Consider the following 18,448-nt stretch of genomic DNA (forward strand, 5'->3'; position numbering starts at 1 on the left):
ATCACTTTAAGGATATTTTTATTATAAAAAATAGCTCATAATCGTTATCATAATAATAAAAAAGAATATTCTTGTTGACCATTTTCATTGTTTTTAATACTTTTTTATTTTTTAATTATTATTATAATGTAAACCACTTGTTATTTTATTTCAACTTCTCATTATACACTAATAAAAAAATATGACCTTGACTACATATAAAAAAAGTTAATTTCAAAAAAATAGAAAGTACAAACAAAAACGACAATATCTACTTTTATCCTGATTTCTAAAAAAAACTTAGAACTTCATCTCATGATTATAATTTTAATTGAAGAACATTATCAAAACCATTTAGGAAAGAAAACTATGTTTAACTATTATCCGTATCTTTCCCTTAGAAAAGGGGGTATTGTACTATTATTCGTATGTCAATTATAACTGGTTTCCACAAATAATGAGATTCGTGAACCTGTTCCCAAGCTGTGCTTTTGTGCTTAGAATTAATGTGCATCGACTTAATGCTATCATACTCATGTTGGAAAAGTATTTCTGAAAATTCCTTTAGACTATATAGCTTTTTTTTTTTAATATATATGGCAAATGCGAACAAGTTAAGACCCTGGCCGGTTAACGAAATAAAGTGAGATTTTTTTTTTTGTTGGAATGTAGAAAATTGCGTTTTGTTTTTAGCTATGATTTTAAAATGCGACCACAAGTGAATCTTAATAAAAAAAATCCTTTTTTATTTTCTTAACTTAGGGCATTGCTTAGCAAAACTTAAAATAATATATATAAAATGGAAATGTTATGTTTGAGAAACTTAGCAAAACTTAAAATAATATATATAAAATGGAAATGTTATGTTTGAGAAAATTAGTTGAAAAGTTAGTTAAAAATTATTTAGTTGTTAAAAATTGTTAAACTAAATTATTGAATCATAAGTATTTAATAAAAGTATTTGTTGAAGTAGCTGAAAAATATAAATTAAAAATAGATACATTTGTGTGATATTTTTGTATAAACTTCAATTCTATTTTTATTAATAAAAGTATATGTTAGTATTAACATTTAATGACAATTATGTTTACCATAATTTCTAATTAGTTGACCGTTTAAAAAATAAACTTTTCATAATAAAAATTAGTGTTTAGATTTTATTTAAAAGGGCTAAAAAATACATATAGCAAGAAAATGACAAACTCTCTATTCTTCATTTTATTCATTAAAATTCCCAATTGCAAATTAATTTTTTTAAGAAAGTATATTTTAATTCAAACATGAGTACATTACTTTTGACAAGAGTTAGATATTAATCTCTGTAAGTACTAAAATCTATTTAATGAATTAATCTCTTTTTGCCTATATTTTTTCATTTATATGAATCACAAATCAAAATACTTAATCATATTTAAGAAATAAAATTATTTCTATATCAATCATGTCCCAACATGGTATTAACTTGGTAGAATAGCTTAACGGTAAACATTATATCATACAAAATATCTATTACCTAGTAGGCTAATACCTAACGTGTTAACACGCTCACCATTAGGGTAGGTTTAATGATGGAAATTTTGGAGTAATATACATGAGATAGTTAAAATCTTAGTGTGATTATTGTAAAATAAAAAATAAAAAAAGCCCTAATTAGGGTAGGTTTAATGATGGAAATTTTGGAGTAATATACATGAGATAGTTAAAATCTTAGTATGATTATTGTAAAATAAAAAATAAAAAAGCCCTAATACCTTACATGGTTCCGTACGGCTGTACCGCGGTTTGATGCCAACTTGTTAGTCTCTTACACAAACCAAAAATTGGGAGGCAGAATCAAAGAAAATTTGCTACGTTATTAATTATGGACCCATTTCGTGGCTGCAAGAAAAAGTGACGCAATTGGTCAAATAAAGTGTCATATGTTGTTTCAGTGTTGTTGCACTCGCAAGGCGTTGGAAGTTGAAATCCAGGGGCGAATTGAAACAAAACAAAAATGGGGATCAAAACATACATAGCAAAATCAAATGAATAGGGAAATTAAAGGGAGGCTTTTCTTGTGACTTGGGCATAGCTAGCTAATCCAAAAAGCTATAAAAATAAAGAAAAATGATTAAATGAAATCCATTGGTTTTGACAGGTAGATGAAACCGGGAACAAAGTTGGTGGTAATTGAATTAATTAATTATTAATAATGAAACTACGTAAACTTGGCAAGTTTTTTTTTTTTATCAATGGGGACGTTTGTTAGAATTGAAGCTAGGCATGTGAGTGGTGAGTGAGGCGTGCTGCATCATGTTCATGCATGAAGGTGCAACGCATTAATATTGAGTTGTGCAAAACTTAAACTTCATCAAAGAGAGAAGTTTCCAAGAAAAACAAAGAAAAGGCTATGGCATGATTGCTGCCGCTGCTGACGAAACTGTTTGGTGTAAGTGACCGAATTTGACATGTCTCAAGGACAATTCATGTGACAGACGCACACATCACAATATGGAAAAAGAGACATAACATACTCCTATCAAATTTACAGATTAATTTTCAACAAGGACTTCAAGAGCGCAGATGCAAATATTTTTATACTTATTAAAAGACTTAAGTTATTATCACTTGTAGCCATAGTTATTTGTAGTTCATGGCTCTTAAGTTCTAAATGAAAAAATTTTAAAAATATAAAATATTTAGTTGTATACTTATTTAATATTTTTAGGATTTATATAACTTTTTTTAATTTTAAAGTATTCACTATCAGCTCTCAGTGTATTATCTTTAAATTCTTTATATTTACATTCCTTATTTTTTTAACTCTTCTTTTATTTAATTTTCATAACGAAAATGTTAAAATTATTGCAGATTGTCTCTTTATAATTATAAAATTTAATTTGGTTTCTTAATTTTTAAAATTGAATCAATGTTATCATTTTTTTTGTCTGACCATGACAATGTTTATCTGACCACAGAAAATATGAAAATTGGCACATGTCCTTGAGAGTTACACGTCGTTAGCATCAATTAGACAAAAAAAAAAAGAAGATAATATTGACTCGATTTTAAAAATTAATGGATTAAATTAAACAAATTAATAAAAAAAATAAAAAGAATAATTTAATCTAATTGAAATTCATGATAAATAAATTTTAATGTTTAAATTATATTATAATAAAAAAATTATTTAAATATATAAATTCTATTTTAAATTTATAATTATCAATTTTAATTGTGATATGAGATTAGTTTTTAATTATTGATAAAAAATTAAAATTATTAAAATTTAATTTAGAAATACAGATAAAATAGGATAGAATGAAGTAGACAAATGATTATAATCTAGATGAAAAAAAGAGGATGATATTTTAAAATTACTGAGAGAAATTTTATGAGAATAGTGTGTGAAACACATATCCAAAAGTTAGGAGAAAATTAATATTGAAAATATCTAGTTTAGAAAGTGAAACTAGTTGTATATTTCAATTTATAATACATGAATGAAACTTAGAAAAATGCAATAATAAATAAATAAATATTTTTACAAAATAAAAATTCCTATAATTATTGTGATATATAATTTTATCGACAAATTTCAATAATATATCTTAAAATACCACTATTATAGATTAGAAAAGGTTAGATAAACAATCTAATTAAAGCCAAATATTTGAAAACTCGAGTAATTAAGGCCTAATAAAAGAAAAGGCTGGCACTCATGATACAAAATGTTATAGGTAGCTCAAAATCTAGTAACAAGAATGCAAAGTAAGCTATTGAACAAATTAGATCAATGACCAAATATACGGGAAACCATGAAACCTTTTCTTGCAAGATTTCATAATTTTTTTAACAGTTTTACATCCATGCAAAGTCCATTATCTACCTATTATCTGTTATAATAAATAAAAGTTGAGATGTGAGCTCCTAAAATATCACCTAAACTCTAAAGATTGATTAATTATTCCATTGACTCAGGCACCCTAATAAGTGAAAAAAAGGTTTGCATTAAAGAGTTGTGGATGGGGAGTTGCTATTGGCCCTTACAAGAATTACTATTGATCCATTCCAACTTTGAAAATCCAATAAAAGAATTTAAACCCACATCACCTTCTCTATTTGTTTAAGTCAAAACAAATACACAATATAAATGGCGGATGGCGGATGTCATGGTGGATGGTTCAGCCATTTAAAAGAGGACTGAACAGAAAAAAAAAAACGTGGTGTCAAATAGAAAAAATAAATAAAAATGGGACTGTCAAAAATAAAAAGAGGGTGTCAAATAAAAAATGAAAAAAAAAAGTTGTAGACATCAAAAACGATGTCAAACAGCAAAAAAAGATAAACAAAAAAAAAATAAAAGCACATCACACTGAAGTTGTTCCGCGACGTTCGCCTTTGTGAGGGTACGGGGTCGGTGCGGTGTCGCCTTCGCGGGGTCGTCTGTCAATGCTCGTCGCCGTCGCGAGGTCCTATGCCGGTGCTCGTCGCTACTGGGTCGTGCGTGCGGGCCGCGGGGTCGTCATTGCTGGTGCATGGTGGCTGCTGCGTGCGGCGTCGCTGTTGGGTGCAGGGTGTCGCTCCTGGTCGTGTGCTGCGTTTTGTGCTGCGTTTCCCTGCTACGCTTTTGAATATCATAACGGGTAGGGTTGGGTCGGGTCAGCCCAACTCCTACCGCGCAGAAAAAAACAAAAAAACCCGCTATTTTCGCAATACCGCCATGACCGCCATGGCTATGGCGGCCGCCATTGTAAACCCGCCACGCCACCGGTATTCGGTGGCATTTTTTCAAATTTCCACCACGCAAAACCGCCATAGCGCCGCCATTTGATAACACTGTTCTGTATACACAATCGAAATCATGATTCTATTTTAAATTTTGTATACAAAATTACATTTTTGTTGTGTTTTTTTTTAAATTAAAATAAATACACAACAAAAATGTGATTCCTTAGACAAACATTTTTTAAAGAATTTTTTTTTTCAACCACTTGGTAGGAACCAATAACAATGGTGTTGGGCCAATAACGATGTCCTCATGCATGTTACCAATATGAAACTCTAATTCAAATTGCACAACACCTATAAAACCGTGTAAATTTTTTCCTTCTCGAAAAGTTTATATCAATTCAGTATCACAAGAAATGTTTAAAAACAAAATCTTTTAATGGTAGTAGAAAAAAAGGAAACAATATAAAAACTTAAAAAAGGCTTAATTGCCTTTAAGTTTGCCATTTTTATCTCCTAAATTTTAATTGTGCTAATTGATTTTAGTTAATTGATCCCTTCGTCACTTTAATGTCCAATTTCTAACTTAATTTTTGTTGTTCATGTGGCTTGTTGGTACTGACAGGGTCATCTAATGTTAAAGTGGTTGATATGTGAGGTGCTGATGTATGTAGTTGTCTGAATTCTGATGCTAACATAATTGGTAAATATGGCACTAATGTCACAAGACAATGCATTGTTTAAAAATCATAAAAAGTACTCATGATAAAATTTGAATCCAAGACCTTTAAGACTTGGACCAACATGAGAATCAGTGTTTGTTTAGATGTCGAAAATCTTAAACATCAATTTGAGTCAATATGTCAAGACAGATACTTACTTTGTTGGAGTGTTTTAAAAGTTGACACCTGCAAACTAAACACACACTCATTCACTTTAAATTATTTGGTATGTGTATAAAAAATATATTACTTATTCTATATGTAAGAAACAAATACTTAATTCATCAAGATCAACAAAAATAATTAAATAAAATAGTTTTAGTTGATAATATAGTTTTTTTTCAATAATACTCATAGAATTAAATTGGTCTAAGAAGGAATTATATTTAACAATACTGGCACCATCACCTATATCTAGCATCCACAAAATCATAGTCTCAAGACCAAATTGCATCTCATCGGACCATGCTTTGGTAACAGAGGCCACCATTCACATCACACACCACAACAATCCCCACCATAACCCGATCACCCATTGTAGCCAATATTGAGACCTAAGGGCACACTTTCAAAGACACAATGTTGAGCGATATGCATAGGATACTGCTACCTATCGAACCTAGAAGGGGAAGAGGATGAGAACACGAAAGGTGTATAACTCATTGGGCATCTTAACATCGGTGGAGGATAAGTGAGACAATAGCCGTGACAAGGAGAAAGCACCCTAGATTTTTCATTGGAGATTTGTTCTATTTTTAGATGGAATTAGGTGATTGGTTGCATGGTCAGACACAAGCTAGCAAGGGTTATCTTCCTAAAAGCCAAGAGGAGTGGAGTTTTTCTTAACAAATTGATTGAAAAGGAAAATGTTACAAATTAGACCTAAGGCCAAACTCAAGTCGGTGGACATGTAGCCATGGGCAAAGGGACCCAAGATTAAAGTCTTCTCAGTACTGCAAGAATAACATATAACTCCTACCCCTAGTGCATGGACAACCTTGAATGGCAATCCATCTCATTCTCATAAACTATATAAACCTCAAGCATCAAAGTGTCTTTGCAAATATCTCATTGGAGCTTATGAAGTTCATATTTGTGGAGTTAAGAATCAAGTCAATCTCACTTCAAGAACATGTATTCAACAATTTTGGCCACTAGGCAGCTAGAATATGGACCATAGCCTGCCACACTTCGAACCAAACAAAAAGGGTAGAGCTTCTTTTAGGGGAGGGAGGAGAAGAAAAACGGGGTTCAGAAATGGGGGAGTACTTTAATATTTAAACCTTTATTTATTTTATGTATTCATAAATCATAATTTACATGATTTAATAGTTTTATATATCATTTGGATATTGGTTAGGTTTTTTAATAATATTTTTGTATTAGCTATACTCTTCTCAGTTTACAAGTGAAGTCTATGTGTCACACTTCAGACCCTCCACAAGTTTACATAGACCCAGTCTGACAACCGTGCTGACTTCACATCAGCACACATCATGTCAACAATATGAACATTATGCACAAGTTCACAAAATCCAAAAGAATAAGGATTAATAACTTGTTTCTCATGTTTCGTCAAATGTTCATCTTCTCTACCTGTTCACGAGCAATGGAAGCAGAGAGAATTCCAAGATCACGATTTAAGACTGTCAATGCAGATTCACATTCAGAGATTATTCGTGTGACAGATGAAGGCCCGTCGGATGTCTCAGAAGAACCGAAGGCAAGTGCTGCATGTGAGTCCCTAAGATTCCGTAGGTTGCCCAAAAACTGTTGCAAATAAGCACATACATATATCGTCAATAAAGTCAACAAGAATATTATTCAAAACATAGCTTCCTTTAATTGCTCAATTCCTCTCACTTGACTTGCCATACTGGCAAAAGAAATTAAGCAATGTTTAATGGAAACCAAGTGTATCAATTATCAAATACTAACGGATAACTTCTAAGGAAAAATGTTAGCAACACACTCTTTTGAATATATTCTTTCCCGTTGTTTAATATTTATTGGAAATTACAAATTTTTGTGGGTCAGACTCCTTGTTTATTGAATCTTAAGATATTAGCCCTATTTCCTTAAAATTTAAAGGAGTGTTAGCAATACACTCTCTAACAGGCTAACACATTCTAATACACATTTTACTAAAAAGGAGGACTAAGAGGGGATAAGAAAAAGGAAAAAAATTCAGCAAATTCAACCTGAGTAGCAAAATTGGAGGGATTGAAGAGAGGCAGACAATAAGAATTAAATTCAAGCATGACCAGCTAACATGTTGAAATAAGGGTGATCAGCCAGAACCAATAAAAGGAGTTCTATATTTGTGAATAGGTATCTCTGTAACTAACCAGTAACTGCTAATAGATTAATTTCGAATTATGTCTAGCATCACTTGATTTTAAATTTCTAACAATTTGAACATAATAATAGTTTTTTTTTTTTAAAAAAAAAAAGCATTTATGCCAAGCATAAGCAGGATACCTTCAAAAGCATTTTATAGGCCTCCAATAAACGATTGGCAGCTGGTCCAAATCCATGAAGTTGCGGAACCTCCATCATGTGTGTCCATGGACGAATTTCCTACACAAGCAATTTTTTATAAGCTTCCCCAGATATTATGAGTATGCCACCATTATAATTAGTATAATAAAATCATTAGATAAATTAAGTATCTCAAATTGAAACTTCCAATTCATCAAATGCAATGTTAACAAGACTAATAGTCTTTTACCAAAAATAAAACCAAAACAAAATTTATACATTAAAGAAGTACACCAGTACATTATAAGCAAGATAGCATGATTTTAGTGATATAGTTATGAGCATTCTTTGTCTATGTCCTTTCATTATTTCTCAGCCATATCCAGTCAGACACTAAAACCAGCCCAGACTCTGATGGCACCAGAAAATTGTGTACCAATTACAATCAGAGCTATCCAGTTTTTCATAAGGGTCAACTACAATTAAAGTTTCAGTGGTAGCAGTCCAGTGATCAGATCACCATTGGTCTAGATGAAGCAGCTATTCTGGTCTAGATGCTCAAATTAGGGGATTTAGAAGTATACAACCCTGACTAGTTGAAACTAAAAACAATGATAGTTCCATTCATTGCCAGGACTGTTTCTTCACTTATAATACACTAAATATTTATTTGACAGGATTTGAACAAATTGGATAAGAGGGTTTGTAAAACAAATTAGAGCAAAGCCTGGCCAAACCTTGGTGTAAATCAAATTGAATGTTCTAGCTGTTTCTAGAAAAGATTCCAAATGTGCCCGCAATTGGGATTCCACCTCAGTATACTCCTCATCAGGATTGTAAGCATGCTACAAACAGGATATGATAGCAACAGTATCAAAATAAGTACAATAATATTACTCAGAAATGTGTTGACATCATAGTCTCATCATTTAAAAATAATAATCAAGAATTAGAAAATAAGATATTAAATGACACAATTTGAAAAATATCACACAATGTCGAGAAACATGGCAAGATACAGAATTGAGAGTTGAGATTCAAGAAAACAAGAAATGGAAATTTAAAGGCCTGCTTGGTTTGAGAAAACTGTTTCAATTTCCTATTTCACATATAGTTACAAAAATATTTACAAAATAGTAGTTGTCAACAACAAATGCCTGACAATTGAACAAAAGCTCAACTTGTAGAGGATCAGCAGAGGAAACCAAAATATAATGCAGTGTCAATGCGAAATTTAGTTCATGTCCTCATTTAGTAAATCATTGGAAAGAATTAAAAAAGCTAGAACAAGAAGGTTAATAAAGAGGATTGGTACATTTACCAAGAAACAGAAAAATTAGTGCTATCAAGGTTCAAAAGAAAATCATCAAACATACAGTACATCAACAAGGTGAAACAATATGGCTGTAAAGAAAAAGAGAAACAAAAATTCAAGCTTCTGATCTATTTCCAGCTACAGTCATATCATATAACTATCAAAGAGAAGTGGGTTGAGAATTGCAGTAAACCTTGGATGCCAAGTCATCAACTTTTTGTTGAAGATTCAACAATATTTTTGATTGTTCAGAAAACTTCAACTCCAGCTCAGAAACATCTGGCCTGAAAATAGTTTAAAAAGGCCAGAATGTTAATACATCTCATGAAATAGAATTTCTTTTACTAGCAAAAGATAAATAATTTCCATCAAATGAATTATCAATAGTACATATTTTATATATTTATATATAAATTGAATGAATAAAATTCAACTGCTGAATCCAAAGTGTGAGCAGGATTTATATGTGCTTGCTACTTAGGGAAACACAATAATCTTAACACCATAAAAAACTCTCAAATGATGGCATCATTTAAATTTTGTGTTTAATGTGTAAGTCTGTGAGTGCATATGTAGCTTCGCTACCTGTTACTTAACTAAAGAAAGCAAACAACTATCAGTATCTATCAAGTTTAGTTTCCATTGAACAAAAGGTTACCTCTATGTATACCAGACTGAAATTTTCAATGGTATTCATCAGTTTACATTCTTACAATGTAATATTTGCAGAGAACAAATTATTAAATAGCAGTTTCCAGTACATAACCATGGTCTGCAATTTCGTTATTTTGTACTAGGAATATTTCTCCCTGAACTTAAAGCAACAATTGATGTGCATCATAAACCATGCCAATGCTGTTCAAAAATATGCCCTAGTGTGTTGCATATGGTAACACTATATCAAATGTTAAATAATTTGGTAAGTTAAGATACAAATGCAAGCCCAGCATTATAAAATAAAGATATTTACTCAAATAGTCATGTAGAATGGGAAGGTAAATATTCATAAGAAAATGAAGAAATTTTTACAATGGATATATGGACTGAATCTGAACATCTGCAGGAAACAATTTACATTCTTCAGAAAATATTTGAGCTTGTTTTTCTGCAATGGAGTCTATTAATTGGATGTCCTTGGCTACCTGCTCGTCAACACTACAGGAATCAAAATACAAACAAAATTTATGTCAATTCCATCTCTGCAAAACAAAAATTATAGAAAAAAAAATATCACTCAGAAATATATATGACAGTGGACAACCTCCATTCTGGATTATCTGCGCATATTGTTGCGTCCACTAGATCTACAATAAGACGAAGCATTGCAGTACGGTCTTCATAGCTTCCATGCCCCTGTCATATTTGACTAATATTTACTAGCTTTGAAGGTAAATCATAACCAGAAATCCAGAATGTGTATGAATATTACTATAATGCATATCACATCAGGACATAAAACTTTAAATCTTCACTCTTTTCCATCAAAACAAGCAAGGACACTGGATCCAAGAGAAAAATATCAAATCTAGTACCAAGCCTATCAATAACCTCCTTTCTTTATTAACACACAAGAATTTTTTCTCTTTTATTAAACAATAAAGATTAGATCAGAATTTTAGGGAACTTTTCAATGGGTTATCTAATGACTAATAGTACATGCTAGTTAGACACAAAATTAGACAGAACCAGACCAATCAATTCATGTGCTTCAGCACATTAAATGGTATTTCCCAGATAAGCTAATTGCCTGTAACCCTTTCTGCTTTAAGCCCTTAACTAATAACAACTATGTTTCTTTAAAAACCAAGACAAGGGTTCATGAAGATAACTAAAATCTGCTAGTTATTTCATCCAGGTAACCACAATCATTAATGTTCACACTGATGCAACATGTACTAATCTAGACAGCTCTTGAAAACAGTTGTCTACAGGTATCACTAAAAACAGTACATATAATTCAGAAACATAATCATAAGCAATTTTTTCCCAACAATATGTCAGGCTCAAATATACTAATAATCCTTACCACATTGTGATCAGACATGGCATGTCAAACAAAGAACTAAAACAAAATAACCCAAAAATGGGACATCTCCAAAACAATTCAGAAGGTATGCACAATTGACACAGAAGGATATAGCTGAGATCAGAATAGCAAAGAAAAGAGCAATAAGTACATTGTTATCCACAGTAAGAGCAAGACACAATCAATTGTGACTAACCTGAATGGCATCTGTATCTACAGTTGTTGTAATACCCAGAAACTTAGCAATCTCAGCCAAATCTGCAAATTATAAATCATGAAAAGAAAAGTTACTACAAGAAGACACAATCAAAAGGTGCAAGAGAGATTTGTTTAAAAATAATCACCCACTAAAAAGAGATACATAGTGTGTGATGAAGATGAATGACAAAAGGGAAATTGACAGAGAGCAACTTGCAAAAGATTGTTTCACCAGAGCTTTTTTTTTTTAAAAAAAAAAGGCATAAAAGAAGAAATTGGCAATATGTTACTAAATGTGGAATAACAAATATCTATCAGCATAAAAAAAATATATAAAGCGGATCTTTTTGCAGGATATACACAGAATAAAACTAGAAAATTACAGCATTCAAGGATGGTTGCCTTTGAGTGGCATGCTATAAGAAACCAAACAGCACAACCTTGATCACACAACTCATTTTTCTCTACTATTATATACAAATGCAGAAGTGTGCAAAAGGCACAAACTTAGTCAAAAAAATAGCTTGCATAACAGGTATTGAACTAACCAAATTGGAATTTTCAACATAACAAAAATGAGAACACTTACACTGAATTCGACCTGTCTCCTCATCACGATCAAGGCCATCCCCTTGTATGTTTTGTTGAGAAAAGGGTGACTTATCACCTAAAAGCCTGTTGTAAGTACAAGTACCAAAGATCATTTCTTCTTAACATGGACAGGAAAACATCAAAAAAGTGTAAGTAGTAGTGCTGCACATAGGCTAAAACAAGACAATGTCAGATACTGCGAAAGAGGGCATTGCTAGGGTTATGCATGATAAACAGAGGATACAAAAGAGAAATAGTACTATGGAAATGTGGAAAGGCAGGCAATAGAAGGAGTTATTGTGTTTCTTTTCATTTTAAGTCCTTCGAATATTATAGCACCAAGAAAACTCATGTACCCCAGTGCCAAAGGCTCCTCACATTGCAAAGGTATGAAGAAGGGTCACTGTACAGAATCTTACATATGCAAAGAGACTATTTCTAGATTTGAACCAATAACCAACAAGACACAACTTTACTGTTGCACTTGCACCAGGGCTCGCCCTCCTATTTTGATTCCAAATTTTCTACCACCCCTTCTCTCACCATCCTGTTTTCACCTCTGAATGAATGAATTCAAATAAACAGCATACGATTTCCCAAAATTTGTTTAAAAAATGAGCATCAACCCACAACCACAAGCACAGTAAGTAATCCCACATCACGCCACAATGGTTGCACAAAAGCCAATTACTCGAGTCTAAGACCTAGCAATTCCAGTTTCCATTATCTTGTTTTCCGGCAGAAAAACTTCCTCAAATTCCAAACAGATAAATGGACTTCAAGAGACAAAGAAAAACAAGATACCGAAAGAAGAGCCACTCTAGAAGGGCATAGCGCTCCATGCCAGCAAATAGGAGGGACTGTGCAGGGGCATTCGCTCTCGGGTAATTAAGGTCAGCCAATTTCTTCCGAATCTCTTCCATTTGCCTCGACGCCATCTTCAGTACGAACTTATTTCATCTCCCTCTCTCACTTTCTCTTTAGTGCCAAACGATTCCTGGTGCTCCTCTCAAAATATTAAAGAAAGAACTGAAAAGAGCAAAGGAAAATACACTAACATAACACGAGACAAAATTAGGACAATTTCTAAAACAAACTCAACTAACATCATCACTCACACCAGTCCATAGATCTGAAAATCATTAGAACCACAAAGTGAATCACAATTTAAAAGATATTTCAAATGCAATCCCTATTTCCAGAAGGATTCGAAACAAAATCAAATTCAGGAAAATTTCAGACATGAGAAATTTTGAAATTCGATTACAATGCCGGCGAAGGATCTACCGCACACGCAATTACAATGCCGGCGAAGGATCTACCGCACACGCAATTACAATGCCGGCGACGGATCTACCGAACACGCAATTACAATGCCGGCGATGGCATTGCCTCAAACCTGAAGGTGGCAAACATATCTATTCACGGAAACTACAATAGACGTGGAAGGAATTCGAGGTGGCAAAAAGTCAAATGCGAATCGGTGAAGGATCGAGCGGTTACCTGAGAATTGTTGGAGTTATTCGTCTACGGTTTCGTGTCGGCGAGGCCGACGGAGATGAATCGGAGGGAAGGGCGGCGACGATGTTTGAGAGAGAAAAGCGGGTTGTGAGTGTATGCGGAGAATGGAGCAATGGAGAATGATGAGTAACTATAACCACCCCGTCCGTTTTCTCTATGGAAGATGTTCACACTGCCGTTACTCAGTGAGCTAGAGATTTCAAGTTTCACTTGTGTAGAATTCCCATTGTGTCCCCACACTTCTAACCCCGGGTGGTTGCTAGTTTTCCATTTTTTTTAAATGTAATTCTTAAAATAAGATGTGTTAGATAAAAAATGAGTTCAAATGATTTTTTTAACTCATTTTTAAAATCAATAAAAAATATTTTTCAATTTGATTTTAGTTTTAAAAAACAAATTCTCACAACCACCACCGTCAGGATCTTTACCATCACTATCATTCTACTATCGTCATCGTCACCATTATCATATTGTCTTTGTTCTACCACTATTGTCGTCACTGTCATCATCGTCGTCGTCATTATCGTTACTGTCATTGTTGTCAACATCATCACCACTGACATTGTCATCATGGCTTTTGTCACACCACCACCACTTTCACCACCATCACAATTCAACGACAGTCGTCATTATCATTGTCATTGTCATTGTCACCACCACTATTTCATCGTCATTATTGTTGTCATTCTGCCACCGCCACCATAGTTATCAAACTCTCAAGTTAACTCGCTAACTCTTACGAGTTTACGGGTCCACTTACCCTCTACGAGTTGACTTGTGTGTAAACTTTCCTTTTAGTAGACTTTGGGTATACTCTATAAACTCTGAGTAAACTTGATAGACTCTCGAGTTTACTATCAAGTCAATGAGTCAGAAAGTTAAAAAAATAGACTAAAATATAAGTCATTTTGGATTGTTTTCTATTTGTTTACTGTTTAACATACCTTCATTTAGTGTGTTGTTCCCGAATAAAAAAATTCTCACATTTAATAACATCAAACTCTTGTTCTTTAATAACATCAAACTCTCTCTCGATGAGAATGATCTACCACTACTGTAACACCTGCAAGTTATTATCTATTAGTGATGCATTATAGACTTGGTTATTTAAGTATTATAAAATTTATAATTTGTTATTTTGCTTTATTATATTGTTGAAATGTTTAATTGATATGTTATTTGTAGATTGTTATTATTTTTATATGAAGTGGACTATTACGAGTCTACGAGTTGAGTCTACAAGTCGAGTTTATAAAACTCTCACGAGTTTAAGTAAATTCTCACGAGTTTGATAACCTTGACCGCCACCACCGTTATTCCACCATCATTTTATTCATCTTCAATTTGCAACAACTTCTTAAAAACTAAAAACAAAAAAAATAACACCAAAAAATCAAAACTGATTTTTATTATTAAAATTTCAATGCTAAATAAAATAACCACCCCAAGCAGGATCTAATTATGTATAAACTACTTTAAATCACTTCAATTTAAAAGTGACTTTAAATTCAAAATCAATTTCTCAACATAAAATTATTTATCTTAACATTTACTTAAAAATGCATTCATTACTTAAATTACTTATACCAATATTTTATAGTAAGCTACACTCATTTCTCATTAGTTTAGGACCTATTACACTTGCATCCACTCTCCTAAAATGCATTTTTTTGCACCCTTTAGCGGGTCTCTGTTAGTTGGAAATGTTTATTTTTTGGGAAAGGTCCAAATAACCCTTCTTAAAATCAATGACAATAGTAAAGATGGTGCAAGTAAAAAAAAAGTTCTTTGTTCCAAACACTTGACACCTACCCTTTCTTCTTTGTCTTTACGCCATTACCCAATCGGCGTCACCAATCACGCAACACCATCACTAGCAAACCTTGATGCTTCATGACCCAAACCCAACAAAAGCACCACCAACATCAACACATCACCATCAAACACTACTCTTACCAAGCAAACTAGATTCAACCTTTCTTTAGACAAATTTAAAGGAAAAATTGGAGAGGTGAAAGAGGAAGAAATTAAGTGAAGAGGTTGGTTTCTTTTTCAGGCTTGCCACTCCCTCTTTCTCATACCCTTCACTCCTCTCTCCCTCATCAGTGATGATGTAACACTTCGGATGAATCACAATGGAAAGAGAGGGATCTAGAGGTTGTACAGGTATGAGACTGTACAATTGATGATGACTTAAATGAATTAATTAATACTACCTATATCAACAAGATACATCCACTTTTTGGTAGCCTCTAGAAAGCATGTGATTGAGGACAAAACATATTGAAAAGTCTCGTGTTGGTTTTGTGATGACAGTCTCGTGTTGCATGCGAGACATTTCAGTTAATTGAATTAACGGTGTAAATAAGGATGCAAGGGATGCGAAAGTGCAAGTCAGAGGGGTTTGTCCAAGGTTAAACATGAAGGGGGTGCGAGTATAATAAGTCTTAAACTCAAGCAAAATGAGTGTAATTTGTTTAATATTTTATTGTTGTTATTATTATTATTGTTTTATAGGCTATTTTTTAAGTGAATTCTTATACCTTCCTGATAGTGAGGCAAGAAACTTTATACTCAAGGGTACATACCCAACTCGAACACGTTTCAATTTTGATGGGAAATATTTGCTTTAACTGGGTATAGGTATAGATATTACTCAACTTTTTAAAGCGAGGATAGGTACCTGCCATGTCCCCGTCCCTAAAAGATATAATTACTATATTTTTCTTATTTATTTATGCTTATTAAATATTACAAAAATAGCATTACTTCATTAGGGATTTATGTTTGTCAACTAGTCTTTCCTTCCTATCCAAGTCTTTATTTATGATATGCCAATTAGGGATGGTAAAAAAATCCATATCTGTGGATATTCGCAGATAAAATCTGCCTATGGATAAATGGTGGGTACTTTAAATAGGTATCCATAACCCACAAATACAAATATTTTTTTACCATCTCATCAATGAGTAGGGTATAGGTATCATAGTACTCGTACCCGTGGATACCCTCTACTTATAAAATTATAAAAACATCTTTATATATATTATGTATTTTCAATTTATTAATACTTATGTTTTTCTTTGAACTTAGGCCTTGAGATATTGTAATTTTATTTGTACTTTGGTTTTATGTTTATTTATGCTTAAGAGATACTTATATCATGTTTAACTTTGTTGTATCAATGTTTTTGCTCTTGGTTTTTAATTCATTACTTTTACTTGATGGTTAAAATCACCTTTATTAAAAAACTATTTATTTTTTAAAATTTGAAGTATCCATGGGTATAAAAAAAATCTGTGGGTATTTTTCAAATGGATACTCAACCAGTAATGGACGGGTAACGGGTACAGGCTTTCTCCAATGTGTGACACACATGATTTCTCAAGATCATTCCAAGCTAGACTACAAGAAGATTGCAAAACAAATCTTGTCATTGATAAAAAAAAGATCCAACAATTTCACTACTAGTGTTGATTGAAGAAAAAAAAGTTTGCACCTACACAACCACCTACAGAAAAGCATGGATGGCAAAACAAAGGTCAATCAAGAAAGTGTATGGAGTCTGGGAGGAATCACACAAACAATTACCCAGGTGTCTCCTAGTCATGAATGATTCTCTTCCTGGAACAATCATAGATTTTCAGATTGACCAACTAGTGAAAGAGGTCATTTGGTTCCAAGTAAGAAAACATTCCAAAGAGTTTTTTAGGATTTCGAACCATGTGTGAGATTGTTTTCATATTGTAAGCCAATTGAACAAGTTGATGGAACCTAGTTGTACAAAAAATACATTGGGACTCTATTAATCATTGTGGCATTCGACTCATTGGGCAAAATTTCATGTGAAAGTATGAGAATGTTGAAATGTGCAAACAAGTTGTCAAAATGGGTAAGTAACACATTCATGTCAATTACATTTATCTATATCATATATGTAACAATACTAACAATTCTTACACTATCCTCAGCATGCTCATTTACGGAGATAATGTTCAATTGTCATTATAATGATCTCAAGTCAACTAATGTGGAGGTTGCAAATTGGCTTAAATGCATCCTGAAGAAAAAATGGGCTCAAGCATTTGATAAAGGTTGACACTGGGGACACATGACAACCAACCTTATTGAGTTTATCAATTCAGTGTTGAAGGGTACACATTATTTACCAATAATCACGATCGTCAAAGAAACATGTAGGAAAGTTGCTATATTTTTCACAAAAAGGAGGATGGAAGCACATGCAATGATAACATTTGGCCAAGAATTTGGGGAACTTGTTTACAAGTGTCTCGATGACACCGTGGTGAAAATTTGCCACTCATCATGTTCAATCCTACGATCACCAAAATAAAATTTTCACTGTGACTAAAACAATAAACCCACGCGAGTTTGGCTGATCTCTAAGGAGATTTAGGGTCTACTTAGAAACACAAAAGTGTGATTGTAGAAAGTTTCAAGCATTTCACATGCCTTGTCATCATGTCATTGCTATTTTTGCACATGTTCGCATAGATCATATGTTATACGTGTCTCCCATATACAAGTTACAAAATGTTTTCAATGTGTACAACCATTCATTAGGATACTTCCTAATGAATCATTATGGCCAGAAAATCCCAAAGATGAATGTTGTCATCATCCAGACAACCGAAGAAATCCCCATGGTCGTCCATAAATAAGCTGCATACACACCGAGATGGATACGGGGGGTCTCCCATAAAGATGTAGTATATGTTGAACCGTTGGCCATTCTAAAAACAAGTGTCCTAACATACAAGGAGAAGCTTAATTAAAGCCAACCACAATAAATTCTCTTGTGTTGTTGTATTTTATGCTTTTATTGTTGTATTGTAAGTTTTCTCCTCTCTTTTATTTTATGGATTATAATTTAAGTTCAATCGC

The 18,448-nt window shown here is 32.8% G+C and overlaps 1 protein-coding gene across 6 annotated transcripts; it reads right to left on the reverse strand.

Moving 5' to 3' along the window:
- Window positions 1–6,767: 6,767 nt before the first annotated feature.
- LOC114406110 (AUGMIN subunit 7-like) lies at window positions 6,768–13,736 on the reverse strand. Of its 6 annotated transcripts, none has more exons than XM_028368691.1 (11): window positions 13,526–13,736; window positions 13,315–13,421; window positions 12,827–13,051; window positions 12,021–12,106; window positions 11,430–11,491; window positions 10,469–10,560; window positions 10,237–10,362; window positions 9,401–9,491; window positions 8,630–8,737; window positions 7,893–7,991; window positions 6,786–7,181 (listed from the first exon to the last, which is right to left on the reverse strand). In XM_028368691.1, exons 3-11 carry the CDS (start codon window positions 12,958–12,960, stop codon window positions 6,987–6,989), a joined length of 993 nt encoding a protein of 330 aa, XP_028224492.1. In that variant the 5' UTR covers window positions 12,961–13,051; window positions 13,315–13,421; window positions 13,526–13,736; the 3' UTR covers window positions 6,786–6,986. The 6 variants fall into 6 exon arrangements, with proteins under 6 accessions (XP_028224489.1, XP_028224492.1, XP_028224491.1 ...); XM_028368690.1 differs by having other exon boundaries at window positions 13,310–13,421; XM_028368689.1 differs by having other exon boundaries at window positions 13,290–13,421.
- Between the last annotated feature and the right edge of the window lie 4,712 nt (window positions 13,737–18,448).

This window comes from Glycine soja, chromosome 3 (assembly GCF_004193775.1).
Source record: "Glycine soja cultivar W05 chromosome 3, ASM419377v2, whole genome shotgun sequence".
NCBI lineage: Eukaryota > Viridiplantae > Streptophyta > Magnoliopsida > Fabales > Fabaceae > Glycine > Glycine soja.